The sequence below is a fragment of the Oncorhynchus masou genome, chromosome 19, assembly GCF_036934945.1.
Source record: "Oncorhynchus masou masou isolate Uvic2021 chromosome 19, UVic_Omas_1.1, whole genome shotgun sequence".
Taxonomy (NCBI): Eukaryota; Metazoa; Chordata; class Actinopteri; order Salmoniformes; family Salmonidae; genus Oncorhynchus; species Oncorhynchus masou.
This window is the reverse complement of record NC_088230.1, coordinates 26,645,865-26,667,920: the sequence shown is the minus strand read 5'-3', so window position 1 is coordinate 26,667,920 and position 22,056 is coordinate 26,645,865. Positions and strand designations below refer to the sequence as shown.

Genomic DNA, 22,056 nt, shown 5'->3' with positions numbered 1-22,056 from the left:
GGGGGAAGAAGTATTTATGACTGTCATAACCCTAACCCCCAGGCCAACGTCATTACACTTTATTGAACTTTTTTTGGCTCATCACATATGCTGCCACTACTGTTTAATAGCTGTCACTTTATTTCTAGTCATATGTACACATCTACCTCAATTACCTCGTACCCCTGCACATTGACTCAGTACTGGTACACCATGTATGTAGCCAAGTTATCATTACTCATTGTGTATTTATTATTGTGTGGTAGAGGAATTAAGGAAATTAAGGAGGAAGTATTCATTTTGAATTTTGAATCAATTGAGCCTGTATTTCTGACTGTGAGAAGATTCCCGATAAAGGATAGGCCATAAACCCTATGGTAAGAGCAGGTCCCCCCATCTCAGCCTTTCTGAGTCCACACACTGAACAGCTGTTAGTTTATATCATTATTCATATTCTAATGAGGTCCTTAAGGGGGGGGGGCTTAAAGTAGCAATTTGTTTTTATTATTATTATTAATTGCTTTATCGCTTACCCTGTCATGCATAAAAAATGACTGTGTGCATTTGTGTGTAAGTAACAAATGATTTACATCAGTCCCCCCAGGCTTCTATAATGATTGTGTGCCCTTATCAGATATCATAATTCATTTATATGTAACAATTTGAAACTCATAGGCCGACACACAGAAGCAGAATCAGTCACACAGAGGAACTTGGCCTATAGTCCATCTGGTTAGTAGTAGGCCTATGATTTACATAGATCTTACTGATACTGCTTTGTCAAATGTTCCAATCCTCACCAATAGGCTTACTGATGTTCTGGTGACCTTTAAAGGGGCCTTTGGTCCTTATCACCAGACCTCAACCCCTACAGTACTTTCCATAGGCCTATTAATTTGATCAGTGAAAACCTATTGAGTTGGAAACATTACTAAGGTAGATGGACATCATGCAGTAAATAGCCTTTTTTATCATCTGATTCTTATGTTGCCTGGTGATGTGCAACTGCTTCTAGCAAAATGTGCCCCCTAGTGTTACAGTGGTTTTATTTCAGTGCGACTCACTGACAACCTTGATATTTGGAGGGAGACAAAAACCAAAGGCAACCAAGTGGCTGTAGAAACCGTCAGAATGACTTTAATGGATTCTCCCGATAAACTTGACAATTTTAGAACAATGACATCAGTGCACTTCTATGTCCAGGACTAATGGCGCGGATTATTCCAAGGTTCTACCGACCCTCAGTCGAAAATCTTCGGTGGGCAATGTGAGGACACCTGATGAACGGTTCAGCGCGTGGGAAATTGCACTCTAAATTCCACCGCCTGAGGACAACCACAGAGAATAAAAAAATATATGTTTTCGCTTTATCCATTTCCGTGAAAAATTGGAAATCATGACAGTCCAAAAGACTTTGGAAAACCAATCCACGGTAAGTGATGCGCAGCGCACAAAACGTACAAGCACTTCTTAATGAGGGATGCCTTTGTATTAGTCTCCTGAGCAGTCACGGCTTTCTGCAGGTAAATATTGGCTTTTTGCTTATCCACTACTCGATTACATTTAGAATAGCTGCGTTTTGATTTCTTTAACTTGTGTTGAAATGATCAGTGGAAATTACTTGTCTATGATCCAAATAACAATTTTCACAAATAAGCCAAGCTATATTTGGCTCATTCTTAAGATATGATCTGTCTCACTGATATATGAATATGTCGCTCATACCATATCTTATATATAAAATAAAAGGGATCATGGGTGTATTTCTCCAGAAAAGCAAGCAATCTAAGGTAAATGTGTTTAAATTGAATAATGCTCAACAGAATGCATGATTTCCCTTCATTGATGCATAGGCCTATTGCCAATCCCTTTGAAAAGGTAGTCTATAGGCTGCCTGCAATTAAAAATAAATACTTTCCTATTCAAATCAAATCAAATGTTATTTGTCACATGCCGGAATACAACAGATGTAGATCTTACAGTGAAATACTTACTTATAAGCCCTTAACCAACAATCCTTTAAGAAGTCTTAAGAAAAATAAGTGTTGAGTAAAATTACTTTTAAATTAGAGTAACAAATAATTTAACAGCAGCAGTAAAATTACAATAGAGAGGCTATACACAGAGGGTGCAAGTATGAGGTAATTGAGGTAATATGTATATGTAGGTAGAGTTAAAGTGACAATGCATAGATAATAAACAGAGAGTAGCAGCATTGTAAAAGAGGGGTCTGGGTAGCCATTTGATTAGCTGTTCAGGAGTCTTATGGCTTGGGGGTAGAAGCTGTTAAGAAGCCTTTTGGACCTAGACTTGGTGCTCCGGTACCGCTTGACGTGCAATAGCAGAGAGAACAGTCTATGACTAGGGTGGCTGGAGTCTTTGACAATTTTTAGGGCCTTCCTCACACAACCTGGTATAGAGGTCCTGGATGGCAGGAAGCTTGGACCCAGTGATGTACTGAGCCATACACACGACCCTCTGCAGTGCCTTGTGGTCAGAGGCAGAGCAGTTGCCATACCAGGCAGTGATGCAACCAGTCAGGATGCTCTCGATGGTGCAGCTGTAGAACCTTTTGAGGATCTGAAGACCCATGACAAATCTTTTCAGTCTCCTGAGAGGGAGTAGGTTTTGTTGTGCCCTCTTCACGACTGTCTTGGTGTGCTTGGACCATATTAGTTTCTTGGTGATGTGGACACCAAGGAACTTGAAGCTCTCAACCTGCTTCACTACTGCCCTGTCGATGAGAATTGGGGCGTGCTCGGTCCTCCTTTTCCTGTAGTCCACAATCATCTCCTTTGTCTTGATCACATTGAGGGAGAGGTTGTTGTCCTGGCACCACACTGCCAGGTCTCTGACCTCCTCCCTATAGGCTGCCTTGTTGTTGTTGATGATCAGGCCTACCGCTTCGGAGTCTGAGCGTCGGAGCCGGTGTAGTACGATTAGATTTTGTCATCGGCAAAATTAATGATGGTGTTGGAGTCGTGCCTGGCCGTGCAGTCATGAGTGAACAGGGAGTACAGGAGGGGATTGAGCACGCACCCCTGAGGGGCACCTTTGTTGAGGATCAGCGTGGCGGATGTGTTGTTGCCTACGCTTACCACCTGGGGGAGGCCCATCAGTAAGTCCAGGATCCAGTTGCGAAGGGAGGTGTTTAGTCCCAGGGTCCTAAGCTTAGTGATGAACTTTGAGGGCACTATGGTGTTGAATGCTAAGCTGTAGTCAATGAATAGCATTCTCACATAGGTGTTCCTGTTGTCCAGGTGGGAATGGGTAGTGTGGAGTGCAATTGAGATTGCATCATCTGTGGATGTTAGGGCGGTTTGCAAATTGGAGTGGGTCTAGGATTTCTAGGATAATGGAGTTGATGTGAGCCATGACCAGCCTTTCAAAGCACTTCATGACTACAGACGTGAGTGCTACAGGGTCGGTAGTCATTTAGGCGGGTTACCTTAGTATTCTTGGGCACATGGACTATGGTGGTCTGCTTGAAACATGTTGGTATTACAGACTCAGACAGGGAGAGGTTGAAAATGTCAGTGAAGACACTTGCCAGTTGGTCATTGCATGCTCGGAATACACGTCCTGGTAATTTATCTGGCCCTGCGGCCTTGTGAATGTTGATCTGTTTAAAGGTCCTACTCACATCGGCTGCGGAGATTCTGATCACACAATCGTCCGGAACAGCCGATGCTCTCATGCATGTTTCAGTGTTTCTTGCCTCGAAGCAAGCATAGAAGTGAGTTAGCTGGTCTGGTAGGCTTGTGTCACTGGGCAGCTCTCGGCTGTGCTACCCTTGGTAGTCTGTAATAGTTTGCAAGCCCTGCCACATCTGACAAGCGTCGGAGCCGGTGTAGAATGATTCGATCTTAGTCCTGTATTGACACCTTGCCTGTTTGATGGTTCGTCAGAGGGCATAACGGGATTTCTTATAAGCTTCCAGGTTTGAGTCCCGCTCCTTGAACGAGGCAGATCTACCCTTTAGCTCAGTGCAGATGTTGCCTGTAATCCATGGCTTCTGGTTGGGGTATGTACGTACAGTCCCTGTGGGGATGATGTCACCGATGCACTTGATGAAGCCAGTGACTGATGTGTGGTACTCTTCAATGCCATCAGAAGAAGAATTGACAGAGGAAGAACAATGATTCCAAGCACCACCCTCCTTTTGAAGCTTCCAGTCTGTTATTCGAACTCAATCAGCATGACAGAGTGATCTCCAGCCTTGTCCTTGTCAACACTCACACCTGTGTTAACGAGAGAATCACTGACATGATGTCAGCTGGTCCTTTTGTGGCAGGGCTGAAATACAGTGGAAATGCATGGCAAATAGGGACTTTGCAATTAATTGCCATTCATCTTATCACTCTTCAAATCAAATCAAATGTTATTTGTCACATACACATGGTTAGCAGATGTTAATGCGAGTGTAGCGAAATGCTTGTGCTTCTAGTTCCGACAATGCAGTAATAACCAACAAGTAATCTAACTAACAATTCCAAAACTACTGTCTTATACACACAAGTGTAAGGGGATAAAGAATATGTACATAAAGATATATGAATGAGTGATGGTACAGAGCAGCATAGGCAAGACACAGTAGATGGTCTCGAGTACAGTATATACATATGAGATGAGTATGTAAACAGAGTGGCATAGTTAAAGTGGCTAGTGATACATGTATTACATAAAGATGCGGTAGATGATATAGAGTACAGTATATATGTATACATATGAGATGAATAATGTAGGGTATGTAAACATTATATTAGGTAGCATTGTTTAAAGTGGCTAGTGATATATTTTACATAATTTCCCATCAATTCCCATTATTAAAGTGGCTGGAGTTGAGTCAGTGTGTTTGCAGCAGCCACTCGATGTTAGTGGTGGCTGTTTAACAGTCTGATGGCCTTGAGATAGAAGCTGTTTTTCAGTCTCTTGGTCCCAGCTTTGATGCACCTGTACTGACCTCGCCTTCTGGATGATAGCGGGGTGAACAGACAGTGGCTCGGGTGGTTGTTGTCCTTGATGATATTTATGGCCTTCCTGTAACATCGGGTGGTGTAGGTGTCCTGGAGGGCAGGTAGTTTGCCCCCGGTGATGCGTTGTTCAGACCTCACTACCCTCTGGAGAGCCTTACGGTTGTGGGCGGAGCAGTTGCCGTACCAGGCGGTGATACAGCCCGCCAGGATGCTCTCGATTGTGCATCTGTAGAAGTTTGTGAGTGCTTTTGGTGACAAGCCGAATTTCTTCAGCCTCCTGAGGTTGAAGAGGCGCTGCTGCTCCTTCTTCACGATGCTGTCTGTGTGGGTGGACCAATTCAGTTTGTCTGTGATGTGTATGCCGAGGAACTTAAAACTTACTACCCTCTCCACTACTGTTCCATCGATGTGGATAGGTGGTGTTCCCTCTGCTGTTTCCTGAAGTCCACAATCATCTCCTTAGTTTTGTTGACGTTGAGTGTGAGGTTATTTTCCTGACACCGCACTCCGTGGGCCCTCACCTCCTCCCTGTAGGCCGTCTCGTCGTTGTTGGTAATCAAGCCTACCACTGTTGTGTCGTTCGCAAACTTGATGATTGAGTTGGAGGCGTGCGTGGCCACGCAGTCGTGGGTGAACAGGGAGTACAGGAGAGGGCTCAGAACGCACCCTTGTGGGGCCCCAGTGTTGAGGATCAGCGGGGTGGAGATGTTGTTGCCTACCCTCACCACCTGGGGGCGGCCCGTCAGGAAGTCCAGTACCCAGTTGCACAGGGCAGGGTCGAGACCCAGGGTCTCGAGCTTGATGACGAGCTTGGAGGGTACTATGGTGTTAAATGCCGAGCTGTAGTCGATGAACAGCATTCTCACATAGGTATTCCTCTTGTTCAGATGGGTTAGGGCAGTGTGCAGTGTGGTTGAGATTGCATCGTCTGTGGACCTATTTGGGCGGTAAGCAAATTGGAGTGGTTCTAAGGTGTCAGGTAGGGTGGAGGTGATATGGTCCTTGACTAGTCTCTCAACGCACTTCATGATGACGGAAGTGAGTGCTACGGGGCGGTAGTCGTTTAACTCAGTTACCTTAGCTTTCTTGGGAACAGGAACAATGGTGGCCCTCTTGAAGCATGTGGGAACAGCAGACTGGGATAGGGATTGATTGAATATGTCCGTAAACACACCAGCCAGCTGGTCTGCACATGCTCTGAGGGCGCGTCTGCCTGAGAGCAAGACATCCTGGTCCGTGACTGGGCTGGTTTTCTCTTTGTAATCCGTGATTGACTGTAGACCCTGCCACATACCTCTTGTGTCTGAGCCGTTGAATTGAGATTCTACTTTGTCTCTATACTGACGCTTAACTTGTTTGTTGCCTTGCAGACGGAATAGCTGCACTGTTTGTATTCGGTCACCATGTTTCCGGTCACCTTGCCCTTTTTAAAAGCAGTGGTTCGCGCTTTCAGTTTCACGCAAATGCTGCCATCAATCCACGGTTTCTGGTTTGGGAATGTTTTAATCGTTGTCATAACATTCTGGAGTATATGCAAATTGCCATCATACAAACTGAGGCAGCAGACTTTGTGAAAATTTAATTGTGTCATTCTCAAAACTTTTGGCCACGACTGTAGTATACTCATATCTGTGAACCCAAAGCTTGGAGTGAGGTTGGGATGGGACTGGTAGCCTGTAACCTCTTCTCTCTCTCTTTGGAGATCAGTCACCATCAAGTGTGTTTGCACTCCTGTTCTGTTAATGATCTAAACAAAAGCTGCATGTGACAGGAAAGAGAACACAAGTATGAAGATCTTAGAATAGGCATATGGCTCTGGCCCCAAGAATTCACCTTTGCTAACACTAGCGGGACCAGGAAATTTCCACTGGGATAGCTAATAAAATTGTGGTACTAATAAAATATTTTGTTGGGGGTGCTAGACCTATTCTTGAGGGGGCTTCAGCCTAGTCAAACCCGCCTCACTGGAGCCACAATGTTTACTAGATGAACACAGATGAACTCTGAGATGAGTGCATCCTGGCACTGGAACAGCATAATCTCATTCCATAAATCACCCTACCTTGTGCTTAGCCTCACAGGAATGATAGGTAAGCTTCTCGCACAAATCACATAATATTGTATTTAATGCCCAGATGATCAGGATCAGCATTAGTCGCACCTAGGTCTCACATGCCTCTTTGCAAAGTCCGACAGCTGCACTCTGTTGAGCTACTGTACAGTATGAATTAGTCCAAAATGGCACCCTATACCTTACATAGTGCACTACTTTTGACCAGGACCCATTTGGTTCAGGTCAAATGTAGTGCACTATATAGTTAATAGGATGCCATTTGGGACACATATTATATCGCCAGCCTATCTGAGTGTGTGTGTGTGTGTGTGTGTGTGTGTGTGTGTGTGTGTGTGTGTGTGTGTGTGTGTGTGTGTGTGTGTGTGTGTGTGTGCGTGCGTGCGTGCGTGCGTGCGTGTGTGCGTGCGCGTGCGTGCGCGTGTGTGTGTGTGTGTGTGTGTGTTAGCACACACCTACCAGCTAGCACACCTGTAATGTGTACTTATCCCTCTCCAGGAGTAATGAAACAGCTCACAAGGCCCAGCCAATTACATTAAAGAAAGGAAGCAGATGTTTGTGATTATAGCTGCGTGGCAATTGGCACTCTATTCCCTGTATAGTGCATTTGACCAGGGCTCTAGGGCTCTGGTCAAACGTTGTGCACTGTGTAGGTAATAAGGTGCCATTTGGGATGTGCATCATATCTCTTCATTTAAATGCACTAAGAATGTCCGATTTAGACAAGGTGCTGGATTATACATGGTCTATCTCCCTTAAAAATAGTCTGTCTATGAAAACAGTATAACTGTTTAATTTGATAAATGTTTTTAGAATATCATTTTGAGTTAAGATGTCATGTTCTCATAATTTATTACGCCTGTAACATTTGCCAACTCCATAGCCTATGCTGTGAATCATAACAGAGATACAATTTAATCTTTAAGGATTGGAATGGTTTAGGGCCCAAGTCATATTTAACCTTGCTGCTAGTGCAGTGATTAGACCTTTTAATATTTGAGATTCTGCCAGACAGCTGAAGATAAATAGCCTCAATCATCAACTGTTGAGTGTGAGTGTGGCTAGAGGTGAAAGTACTGCGATATTTAATGCTGAATCTGAGAGGATCCTAATTGATTCCACTTGTCTCACTTCTCTTTTTCAAATTCTGAGCTATTTAGTACACTCTTAGAACACTCTAGATCCTAAAAGGGTTCTTCTGCTGTCCCCATAGGAGAACCCTTTGAAGAACCCACTTTGCTTCAAGGTAGAACCTTTTTGGTTCCATGTAGAACCCTTTCCTGAGAGGATTCTACCGGGAACCCAAAAGGGTTTTTACCTGGAACCAAAAAGGCTTCTCCTATTGTGATAGCTGTAGAACACTTTTGGAAGCCTTTTTCTAGGACAGCATGTTGGACATTGTTTGACTCAACAGTAAACTTGTTGCTGAAAAAAGGTAAATGTTCATTTGTGTTAAAATATCTGTTGCCTGAGACCAAAGTTTGTTTGAAAGTCGAGGCTCTGTCTGTCACTGTGTGCCCACACTTTGTTCAATCTAAATAAGTTACTGATGTTGTGCCTCGTTCCTAGTACTACCTGAGGAAGACCACTATAGCAGCTCGGTTGAGCCCTCAGGTGAAAATCAATAGTCTGCTACTTTTATTCCTCCCAAGGCACCCTTTATTACAGCAGTCCAGACAAACGACTCATGGCCTTGCATTTTGTCGGTCGTCATTCTCAACCACCACATAAACTCAAGCTCTGTGTTTACTCACTAAAACCTCCCTCTGCCACTCTCCTTTATCGTCTCTGACGACCACAGGCCAGGGTGATCTCAAGGGTGGTCTCTATTGTTTGGGATTCTTCAGGTGTTGACTTGAGAGAAAGTAACAGTAATTAATTGAAGCCAGAGTGGAAAGGGTAACTTGCAAAGGAAACAATTCAAGTGCTGTCAAGAGCTGGAGAAACACAAAGGGCGTACACAGCAAGGTTCCTGTATCACAGCAAATCCAATTAAACTATTGACATCCACACAAAGAGACAGAGCTTGATTATGTATTCAAGTCTGTAATTCTTATCCTGCGCATTTTTTAGGTCGACAGAGAACTAGACAATAACAAGGACAGATCAGGGGCATCAGTATTAAATAATGTCTTAGTGCTGCTGTGTGGCTGACTTCCCATCATGGTCAAATGTTATTATATTTTAGGAGCGGGAAGTTTCATCAACAGCCAGATGTATAGAACAACAGATAAGCAAAGGTTTAGGACAGCAGGAAAGAGAGGCTGTTTACCAAATGGAACCCTATTCCCTACATCGTGCACTGCTTTTGACCGGAACCCTATGGTCCGTGGTCAAAATGCACTACAGTAAGGAATAGTGTGCCATTTGGGATGCAGACAGAAAGTTATTCAAGAAATATTCATTCTCTCCCAGGGAGGGACATTATTCCTTTAACAGACATTGGAGGCAATTAATAAAAAGTATAATCTCACAAACATTGTTCATCACAACTTTGACAGTGGATTTATATGGTGACATTACTGCCTGGCATTTGGAAGACAAGCGAAACAGGAGTTTATACCAAAGCATTCAAAAGATTGTTATCTGGCTGGGTTTAAAGCTAATCAGAGTTATGGCAGTGCCAGATGGGATTTGAGGTCCTTGGACAGCACCCTTTCGTGGTAGACGGTTGTCTGTCCACTCCTCCATCACAGCAAGATTTACATCACAACTTTCACAGTGCAGTAAGATGGTGACATTAACAATGTTTTGATTTTTTTTTTAATCACACCATTCTGAGCAAAGACATGGCACTGTGGACGTTTAGGAGGACAGCATGTGATACTGTTTGCCACAACTTTGACAGTGCGTTCATATGGTGACATTACTACCTGATGTTCTGATGACAAGCGAAACCGTTATGATCAAAAACAGGAGTTAAAACCAAAGCATTTGAAGATTGTGATCTTGGATATGTTTAAAGTAGTAACATGGCATTGGCATCATAGTGATTTCAGGACCTTTGACAGCACCCCATATACCCTTCCTGGTGAACAGTTGTCTGTCCTCTCAATCACACCAAGAATTGCATCCTGAAGGCAGCTGTCAGTCAATGTCTATGTGACAGATTGGGTGATTGTGGGGGCAGAGGCCTCTTCCTTGGAGCTTCATTCAATGTCCTTCTCCTTCCTACACAGTCATATATTGTTGCTGATGTTCCATCGTGAAGGGTCACAGCTGGTTGTTATTCTACAGTTATTCTAGCTGTTCTTACTACATTGAGAACATTATGTTTCAGTTCACCGTCTCATGGTTCAGGGGTGAGTAATGAGTAATTGGCAAGTAAGTGTTTATGATGTCAGACAAGGTGAAAAATGGTGCTCAAGGCGGTCACATTTGATTTATTGCTTCTCTGGAAGGGTACATCAGTTGCTTGGGTCCTGTGTGGCTCAGTCGGTAGAGCATGGCGCTTGCAACGCCAAGCGTCGTGGGTTCGATTCCCACTGGGGCCACCCATATGCAAAAAGTAGTGGCCCCAGCCGACTTGTAAGTCGCTTTGGACAAAAGCGTCTGCTAAATGGGATATATATTTATACTGGACAGGAATTGCGTTCTTGACCAATAGAGGTGCCAACCTTCCTTACACAGCCCGTCTTGCAGAAACATGAAGGGTCCCAAAGAGAATACCCCCTATTCTACCTCCGCCAAAGCCCAGAATAAGATAACCAGTTTGGCCCATAAAGTATGAGCTCTCCTGCATACAGCATCTCTCTGGGCTCTATTTTAACACACACAATGCAATAATGTGCAATCTTAGCGCTGGCGGTAGTGTTATCGGTTCATGAGTTTGTCAGAAATATTTGTTCTATTTTCACAATGGGAATTATGGGTGCAGTAGCTGGCGGTGGCGCGAATGAGCCAGGTTTTCAATCATAATGTGCTCTATGGCTAAATGTGTGGTTGCTTTTATGCATTGTGTTGTCATCAACTCCAATTTTAATGTTAGTCTGTTCTAGCTTAGTTAGTTAAATAGCCTGCCCCATATTTACTAAATATGTTTAACATGTTTGCAGTCCACATTGTTCTAATTGCATTGCTTCAATATGTACATTTATTTTAATCGTTAACATCATGGAACCATCTTACAGATCATATTTGCACTTCTCCTGAAATAGCAGATGAAATTACATTGCATGTACGTTCTCACCATAAACCCGTGGTGAATCATTCAAATAAGTTTGTTTTTTAATCAAATTAAACGAAAGACAATCAATCTGATTTTCAAACCAATAACAACATTTCTAAATAAGATCAGGTCAGAAGCATGATATCATGAATTGCTTCTCTCGTTCCATGGCAGTGTGTGCACAGAACACGTAGACCTAAATATCTTTTTGCAAAACATTTGCACATCTATACAAAATACTAGGCTCCTGTCTATTGTATTGTTGCCTATGTACAAGACAGATTTTTGCAGATTTTCAAAAAATAATCTGCCATTGATGTGGCATTATAGGAGGACTGAATAGTTTGGAGAAGCCTGTCTTTGGTAATCGGACGAGGGGCGCTCTTTTGAAAATGAGTACTCTCAGTAGACCATTTAAAACCCATTTATTTATAGGCCATTTTAGGCTGGTGGCCAGGATAAAAATATGCACCTGCTAAACCAGCCTAGATTAAGAGGAGGGTAGGCTATACTTTTGTTTTTAATCAAATTAAATGAAATGGGGTAAAACCAATCGTATGTTTCTCAATACGAGATTCACCGGCACAAAAGGCACATCTCTCCTTCCATGGGCACTGTCCATCATGGCTGGATAGGCTGCGCTTCCGCTCTCACAATCCATGGAATTATCAACTGTGTTACCGTTAAGACTTGCTTTTTGTGATACTTAAAACTTCCCATTAGCACTGCATGAAATTGTCACTTTTGCACTCCTGTTTAAGGACACACCTCAGATAGTGCCTCCCCTCCTATGTCAGTGCAAGCTAGCTGATATTAGACAGGTATATTTCCGAACCTGGCGTTAGGGCTTGAAAATGCCATTGACCCAGTTTGTACATGACAAAGTTGCAAACGGACATGCGTTTGACACTTGCGCCTCCTTAGCGCCAGCCAAAAATAAGGCCTCTACCTGTCATGAACAGTTGTTCCCTCTTTATGATCCATCATACTCAGATCCTCTTCCTGTGTCTGAAATGTCACCCTAATCCCTATGTAGTGCTCTGGTGTGCACAACATAGGGATTAGTGTACCATTTGGGATGCACATTGTGTCTAAGCTCACTAATAGGAAGAATGCATTCCAGAGCAGGATGCTAGTGGAGGTGCCAATAATATGCCTGGATGTCATAACATATCTAATTGGATATGAATTGAAAATGGAGATGCATTGACCTTTCCCCTGGCCTATCATAGTTATCTTTCCATTTCTATTTCCCCTCATCTCTTTACTCTAGGCTCTTTTCTTCAGATAACACACGCATATGTCTATCTTAATTTTCCTTATCAATTTTGCATTCATTTTCCCCTATCTCTAGCAATGGGCTTAGCAAAGAGATCATTAACAGATTTGAATAATATAATCAGACCATTTTTGGCTATGATGGGTTTCCAATGTATGTTGATGATGGATTGTTCCCCCACAACTTGTGATACAGGCAGTTTTATGATAATGCAAGATCACCATTGCAATCTCCACTCCTGAAAAGCCATCCATTTCTCTGGTGAGTAACAGCATCGTTTGCCGACTTCCTGAGTGTGACTTTCCTGGCTCCCTACAAAATCAAGCCCAGTCAGCATAGTCAGTGAATGATTTAGATGTCATCCTTCAGTCTTCTACCTGGAATGTACCAAAGCTGTAAAAGCCAGTTGGTTATGTCCCAAATGGCACCCTATACCTTATAATGTGCACTACTTTGACCAGGGCCCATTCAAAAGTAGTGCACTAAATCAGGAATAGGGTGCCATTGGGTCACATAAATTGTGTTTTATCATGGCTCTGAATTACAGTACTTTGTCATTTCCCTACTAGAAATGATTGTATGTTACACAGCACAGTTCTGAGTTCTGGCTCTGTGTTTGTAGAACAGTATTAAAGGGGAAATCTGCAGTTGCTCTAACCATTTTTTGTACTTATAAATGAATAATATGTAGGGGAGAGTGGGGTACGTTGAGGGTTTTACATTCAGCATCACTCTGGTCAAGAGGAAGTATAGTATTCCTTCTAACAAAGATATCTACATATTTTCAGGATGTTGTGTATCCCTGAAAAATATCTGAATTCATGTAAACATTTATTTTAAAAACATATCTTGTCCAACCAAAGTGGTCTCTTGACAGTTTACCCCGGGTATTGGGTAAGTTGAGCCACGGGACAGGGTAAATTGAGCCATGGGACAGGGTAAATTAAGCCACGGGACAGGGTAGGTTAAGCCACGGGACAGGGTAAGTTAAGCCACGGGACAGGGTAAGTTAAGCCACCTACACATTTCTGTACTGAATGAAATATTACCACTACCTTTTTAAAACCATGTCTATCTCTATTTCTCAAACACAATTCAACACAATCCCTTTTTTGTCTTTTAATAATTTTAAGCATATTTTAACACAGGCTTAACACCTAACAAACACACACTTTGAAAATAGGCCCTTGTTACCTCAAATCCCAGCTATAATGCCTTGCATTATGCCTGGAAAGAAAACACTTAAATTTACCCCAAGGCCATTGGCTCAATTTACCCAAGGCAAGCATTTTGACTATATTAACACACACAGCTACAAGGATGCACTTTCATGCCAGATTAAGGACCTGAAACTTACAGAGACCCCAACTGATGTATAGAACAATCTTAAAATGAATTGCCTTGGTTTAGATACAAACATCATGAATCCTCTAACACAATAAATTAATTTGACTTGATGAAAATCTGTTTTTTTTAGACCTTACTTGCTTACAACTTAATTCATTTTTCAACAGGCTACTGTTTTGTATCACACATTACCAGGGTAACATTCACAACAACCCTTTATAATGCCAAGTTCTGTAGAGAACATTGATGCTTGAAGAATATAATTTATAAATGCCTCATGAGGTTAGTTCAACTGTCATAACTCATCAGAACCTAAAAATATATGCTTGTTTAACTCCAATGTTTGTAAACAAAGTAAATGTAAACAAACACTATATATTATGGTTAAAACTATAATGTTGATTTCATGAATGCTCAATCCTTGTATCCATAGCTCTATCTACGAATTTGAAAGTGGTTACATTTCTCCAGCTCCATTCCTCAACTTTTTACAGAAACAGGGGCAGGGAAAACGCGTTGTTATTGTTTAAACTGCTGATTGCTGCTTTCAATGAGAAATGGAAGGTGTTAATGTTCTCCACAGCAGTTGGCATTATAAAGTGTTGTTGTGAATGTTACCATGGTCATGTGTGATCCAATACTGTGCCCTGTTGAATTATTAGGCTAGTTGAGAACAAGTTCTCATTTGCAACTGCGACCTGGCCAAGATAAAGCATAGCAGTGTGAACAGACACCACAGAGTTACACATGGAGTAAACAATTAACAAGTCAATAACACAGTAGAAAAAAAAAAAAAAGAGTCTATATACATTGTGGTCCAATTTATACACTACTGTCAGTATTATTACACTACAGTAATGTATCAGTTTGTGATTAAAATGTGATGACAACGATGGCTTATTTATTCCCTATGATTCTTGACTCTGACTACATAAAAAAGTAATAGCAAATTAGGACTCTATGCCCCAATGCATCATAGGCCTACTCTGTCTGTCACTTCATCTGAAACTGCCAAATTGCGGGATTTGTGCCCATTTCTTGAAAGATCAACAACAGCATTACATTGGGTATGTGATGCTGAAGCTGACCTCAGTAATGGGTTGGCCCAGATTCTGTTTTAGGCTAGTAGGCAGGTCATGGACATGGGTTAGCATATGGCATGCGGTAGAGATTTGTGGCTTTGGAGTTTTGTTACTTCCTTTCCAGTGGAAACTAATGGGGCATCCGAGTCCAAGGCAGAGTTTGTGCATTACATTTGAGAGGGACTTGTAATTCTTCAGAAGAACGACTAAATGCTTCTTTAATTCCCATTCTAATTCTAATTTAATGACAGCCTTGTGGGTTTTGTTATATGTCAGTCTTCTGTGATGTATATAAAGTGTAATATTGGGATTCAAACTCAAAATGGAATACATTTCAAGTCTATATCTGACATGATACAAGTGCCTCTTTTTCTAAGCCCATAACCATGTGTGTGAGGTGTATACTTTCAAAGTACAGTTGTATAAGAGTACCAAGCAACACTCTGTGTGACCCTGATTTAGCCCACTGCAGTAAAAGGTTTTGAATGACAGCCTTGCAGCATCGTTGCTTGAATCAGAGAGGGCAAGACTCCAAAAGGAAAACAATATTATTTAGTGTGTGACAATCTCAAAGCCACTGACTGATTCTATGTAATACAACGTGATGGGAGTGTTTGAGATGTGTTCATTCCCAAGGGAGATAGAGTATAGTAAAGCAACAGATGTTCAAATGGCATTATATCATAACTCTCAATGAGAGGAAATGGGTCTCTATTCCCTGCCAGAAGAATGATTAATACACACTACACACAGAGTAAAGGAGTGTAATGTTCAATGAGTCTGAGTGATATCTTTATTGAGCCAATATGCAATTATTCATTCTCAAGAAACATGAAAAGCATTTTGAGGAAGTGGTTGCTGGTTGTTGTCTACAAAGTGAGATTAAAGATTAATATTCATATGAATTGAGTCAAGGCTTATTGATTAAGGATCGGACCATTTTTTTAAATTTTCGCCTAAAATGACATACCCAAATCTAACTGCCTGTAGCTCAGGACCTGAAGCAAGGATATGCATATTCTTGACACCATTTGAAAGGAAACGCCTTGAAGTTTGTGGAAATGTTAAATTAATGTAGGAGAATATAACACATTAGATCTGGTAAAAGGTAATACAAAGAAAAAAACATGTGTCTTTGAAATACAAGAGAAAGGCCATAATGTACTATTCCAGGTTAGGCACATTATAGATTTTGGCCCAAGATGGCAGCAGTGTAGGTGCAAAGTTTTATACTGATTCAATGAACTATTGCATTTCTGTTCAAAATGTTGTATCAAGACTGCCCAAATGTGCCTAATTGGTTTATTAATACATTTTCAAGTTCATAACTGTGCACTCTCCTCAAACAATGGCATGGTATTATTTCACTGTAATAGCTACTGTAAATTGGACAGTGCAGTAAGATTAACAATCATTTAAGCTTTCTGCCCATATCAGAAATGTCTATATCCTGGGAAATGTTCATGTTACTTACAACCTCATGCTTTAACACATTAGCCTGCGTTAGCTTAACTGTCCCATGGGGGGGGGGGACTGATCCCATAGAGGCTATTAAGTAACAAGCAGTAGCACTGAACCAAGTTCTACCTGAAATACTTTAATGAAATATCAGCAACAAAGGAATGTCATCAGAGCCATGGATAAAATCAAAATGTGCTAGCTCTTGGCTCTCCTCTACCATAAATGATGTGGCAGTGGTGTGCTGACCCTATTCCTCAGTGAAAATTGCCTTTCAGATGCCAGACTGAGTGGTTACATGAAGGGAGCTCTCGTCGGCTCTGAGGGGTAGGCACTAGGATGCATTGTACACACAGCTCTGTATTCTCTCAGAGAGTGCTGGAGAGGTGAAGCCAGTGATGAGGGGAAAGCGTCTTTGAAAGGCATAGTCCCAGTCGGTATTAGATAGAAAGTCCCGGCCCCGCCTGCCTTTGGTGAAAACAACATGTGGTTACCTAGGTTACCCCATTGGCTCACAGCAAAAACCTGATCTTTTTCAAACCTACATTTTCTTGTTGTCCATTTATTTATTTGGATCCCCATTAGCTTTTGCAGAGGCAGTAGTTACTCTTTTTGGGGTCCACAAAAAACACAAAGCATGACAAGTAACAAAACACTGGTACACTAAGAGACAAGAAAAGTCACAAAAAATGTTAATACGATATACAAACAATACAACTAAAACAAATGATGTGTGTGTGTGTGTGTGTGTGTCCTCATAGTCCCCGCTGTTCAATGAGATGCTGTTTAATATTTTTTGAAGGTAATTTTGCTGTTTGCTTGAGTAATTGGAGATGGAAGGGAGTTCCGTGTGATCATGGCTCTATATAATACTGTGCGTTGCCGTGAACTGTGAAGAAACCTCTGGTGACATGTCTCGTGGGGTATGTATGGGTGTCTGAGCTGAATGTTATTTTATTAGGCAGACAATCTGTACATTTCATTACAGTAATACTTATTGTAAAAACTAGAAGAGAAGCAGTGAATCTCTTGTCAACCCTCAACCAGGAAAGACTGGCATTCATGTTGTTGATGTTAGTTCTGTATGTGCAGTTAAGGACAAGGTGTGCTGCTCTGTTTTGAGCAAGCGCAGTTTTGCTAGGTATTCCTTTGCTGCACATGACCATACTACCGGACAGTAATCAAAGTAGGACAAGACCAGAGCCTGAACAACATTTACAGTTGATATGTGTGTCAATTTTTTTGTCTGCTTGTTTTATTCAAATACAAAACAACATTCAGGAAAGGTTAAACATGTCTAAAGATTACTTTTCAACATTGCCTTCAACCGAGAGTTCTCATTACTTAGAAAGAAGTTATATTGTACGGCTTCCCTCTGTGCACCTTTTGATGACAGTGCTAACAGCCATGTGAGTGCTAGCTAGCTGGCGACCAGCTAGCCAAGACCAACAACACAAACAAACAATACAGCTACAAGTAGTCAGTGGAGTTACAAAAAGACTACAGTATACTAAACAAGTTAAATATATTACCTGTGATTAAATGTTTCCCCACACACACATAGCTACGTGTAGCCTACTTGGACACCAGGGTCCCCACATTTACCACGCCGAGTAACCTGGAGCCATAGGGCTCTTCTCGCAGGCTCTATTTCCCTACGTGGGAGCATTGCAAACTGTAGGTTTGGATTTCTGACCTGGTTACATGTAAATTGAACAACACAGCAGCTGTTTGGCATGTTTTGTTTATTTCTGTATAACTAAATATCGACAACGAAGTTGTCTCTTTTACAATGGGGGTCAATAGAAAAAAAGTTTGTTTTCCCCCAATTTGTGGGCGTGGTCGAGGGAAGAATTCTTTGAAAAGAAACTGGTTTCAAGCCTCTGGACACCTGCAGTGTTGACTAAATTGTCTGAAACCATTGCTTCAGGCTGAGTAATACAGAGGTAGACATATCTTACTGGTAATTTAGATTCCTTTTTTTAAATAGGTGTAGTCCATTAATTCTTAACAGCTTCTACCCCCAAGCCATAAGACTCCTGAACAGCTAATCAAATGGCTACCCTGGCTACACCCCCCCCCCCCTCTCTCTTTTACGCTGCTGCCAGTCTCTGTTTATTATCTATGCATAGTCACTTTAACTCTACCTACATGTACATATTACCTCAATTACCTGACGAACCTGTGCCCCCGCTGTTATTTTACTGCTGCTCTTTAATTACTTGTTATTTAATTTTGTACTTATTTTTCTTAAAACTGCATTGTTGGTTAAGTGTTTGTAAGTAAGGTCTACACCTGTTGTATTCGGCACATGTGACAAATAAAATAACATGTTTAGCTCTTTATCATTATATTTTGGTAGCTTTAAAAATAAATACAACTATGGAGAAAAATTAATATTTCTCATTTACCAGGAATGTTTTTGTGTGACATTTAGATTGACCTCTAAAGTCATTTCAGACCTCTAAAATTAGATAATCTTGAATGAGTTGTATTATAAATTCCAACACTATTTTTTCTCAGCTATTCTTGCTGTGTTTCCCTGTACTCTCACCAAGTAGATGGTCTTAGTAATTTCATTCTGCTTTATTAACTAATGCAAATCATTACCAGCCTGGGCAACCTGGCATGGACCATCTGTCAGTAATTATATTGACTCAGGCGAGGTCTGTGCTAAGAGGTGCACTAGGGACAGTAGTGAACCATCTCAATGCTGACAGCTGACATTGAAATGTTCTATCTACCGAGTCTAGCTAAATTAATTTGCCTCCTCAAGCAGTGTCCTTCAGCAGTCTCTCAAGCCTGCCTGCAGATATAAAGGCTTATATTTCTGCCTCTCAGAGTGGACGAGAGACATTGTATGAGATAGATAAACCTTTTTACATCATTAGGCCTCATTTACACTTGCCACATGCTACGTTCACTCACCCCGATGAAGGTTGATTTAGACTGAAACCTTGGTCAAAATTATCTATTAAATTGTTGGGAGCATCAAGATCACCAGAATGCTGGAATTGTTATTTTTATTATATTCACTCACTGTTCTGTATATTTTCCTCTGTATTCTCTTCCAGAGTGTTTTAACAGTTTCCCCCTTATTGGTACAGTAATATATCTTTATATGTGTTTAATTGTAGACAAAACAAAAAAATATATCAGTGACAATTATCAGTGTGTCCTCCATTTTAGGACTTTAGGACCCCTCAGTTTTATAAGTACTTGCTGTGTTAAGTGGCTTTCATCTCCCAAATAACATTGGATTATAAAGTCTCCAATATAAATCCAAATCCCTCACCTTTCAAAAGCTCAACTACTGCCATGGGCTGCACTATTTTACCTTTATTGTCTATCTTTATTCTATTGTATAACAACCTCCAATTGCCAAGGGCAGCTCTGTTGATTAAAAGGCAGGTGAAAAATACAAAGACTAATTTAAAGTTTGCTAGAGCAAAGAAACAATGTGCCCTCCAGTGTTAAGTGCCTATTATACAAAAGATATGACATAATATTACGTCAAGTGTACTTGTTTGAGTTCTAATGAAAGTATCCTACTGAAAACAAGTTTTCACCAAGGTCACTGTGACAGTCTGTGTAAATGTTCTATTATGAAATATTAATCTTTATGCACTTTCTAATGTACCATATATGTCTGTTTTGTGTGTTACAGTGTGACCACTGACCTATAGTGTGGATCCTATTCCTGGGACAGAGTGTGCCCATCAGTGGGGGAGAGCTGGCTCTGTCTGGGGAAGATGGAGATGGAGAGGGACCTTGGGGACAGCTCCACAGGGCCCAATATCACCAACAGCACAGGAGCTCCAGACAGCACTCTCCCTGTGGTGGTGTTCACAGACAGGATGGTGGTGCTGGTGGTTATCCTGGCGCTACTCACCCTCCTCACTGTGCTCGCTAACAGTGCTGTCATCACAGCCATCTGCACCACCAAGAAGCTCCACCTTCCCGCCAACTACCTCATCTGCTCCCTGGCGTTCACAGACTTCCTGGTAGCTATCCTGGTCATGCCAATCAGCATCCTATACATTGGCACAGAGTACTGGTCGTTGGGCCAGGTGGTGTGTGAGGCCTGGCTGAGTGTGGACATGACCTGCTGCACCTGCTCCATCCTACACCTGTGTGTCATAGCGCTGGACCGCTACTGGGCTATCACCAAGGCCATCGAGTATGCCCGTAAGAGGTCGGCCCGCCGGGCAGCTGTCATGGTGGGCATCATCTGGGTCATCTCAGTCTTCATATCCATTCCACCCCTCTTCTGGAGACACAGGCCCGGTAGCCACGGCCCAAAACAGTGCATCATAGAGCATGACCACGTGGGCTACACTATTTACTCCACCTTCGGGGCCTTTTACATCCCCATGACCCTTATTCTCATCTTGTACTATAGGATTTACAATGCTGCTAAGACACTCTATCAGAAACGGGGCTCATCGCGGCACTTCAGCAGCCGAAGCCAGACGAAGACTGATAGCCAGAACTCTCTGAACCACTGCCGTATGGCACACACCTTCTGCGTATCGGACCTATCCACCTCAGACCCCACTCTGGAGTTTGACAGGCTCAATGCCACCATCCGTATCCCCTCATTTGAGACTGATATGGACGGGGCAGATGAGAGGAGCCAGATCTGTACCTCCAGGGAGAGGAAGGCAGCACGTATCCTGGGCCTCATCCTCGGGGCTTTTATCCTCTGCTGGCTGCCTTTCTTTCTGAAGGAGCTCCTTGTGGGCCTACAGGTCATAACTGCCTCACCCCAGGTGTCAGAATTCCTAACCTGGCTGGGCTACATCAACTCACTTATTAATCCTCTACTTTACACCAGCTTCAATGAGGATTTTAAGTTGGCCTTTAAGAAACTGCTCAGACGAAAGGAGCATGCATAGATTTGCAGGCCCAGGTTGAACGTACAGAATAGTCCCATCGGGGAAAGTATGAAGGAAAGTTACATGCAGTGTGTCCATTGTCTATGTGATGTTGTGCTTTTCAAAATAAAAGTTATTTTTTATTTTTTTGAAGTATTGCTTCTTGCTCTTTACATAAACACAAACTTTGACCATGAATAATCATGGCTTATAAATGCACATACATAAAAATTTTATGGCTTTGTGAATTAATTACATTTTTACCAATGTGGCGTTTAAGTAAATATTCAATGTTTTTGTCTCAATTGGTTTTACTACACCAGGCACTCCTGCAAAATATAATTCTAAATCACATTCCATTTGCTCCATTACAGACATTATTATGAGGCGTCCTCCCCCTCACTGATTTCAATGTAGGTATATATCCCTCCATACTAGGCTGAAATAAACGGTATGTGAGTGACCAAAGACCTGGATAAGAAACTGACTTCTGCACCCATACATTTTTTAAAGGGCCTGGTAAGACTGATAGATGATTACCTTACCTGATTGCGATAAATGCAATCACTAAAATTACGTTTTGAACTGATAACCTAATGTTCATTATTTATTGTCCTCTTGATGTCTTCAAGTTTAGTTGATGTTTAAGTGCCTGCACGCAAAAAAAAAACATACGCGCAGCCTGCTACCTACCACAGAGTTCAAAACTGCTACGACCCTCGGTGGACTACAGTGGCATTTGATTCTGCGTGCGTTAATTATTCTGGTCACATGCTGTCTGCGTACGCGGCAGTGGTACGCGACCGAGTTGGGTGTGAA

At 41.9% G+C, this 22,056-nt stretch overlaps 1 protein-coding gene across 1 annotated transcript; it reads left to right on the top strand.

The window, feature by feature from the left end:
- The first annotated feature begins 1,332 nt into the window (after nt 1-1,332).
- On the top strand, nt 1,333-21,316 carry LOC135505583 (5-hydroxytryptamine receptor 1E-like). The gene is made up of 2 exons (XM_064924651.1): nt 1,333-1,411; nt 20,028-21,316. Exon 2 carries the CDS (start codon nt 20,113-20,115, stop codon nt 21,256-21,258), a length of 1,146 nt encoding a protein of 381 aa, XP_064780723.1. The 5' UTR covers nt 1,333-1,411; nt 20,028-20,112; the 3' UTR covers nt 21,259-21,316.
- Nucleotides 21,317-22,056: the final 740 nt, after the last annotated feature.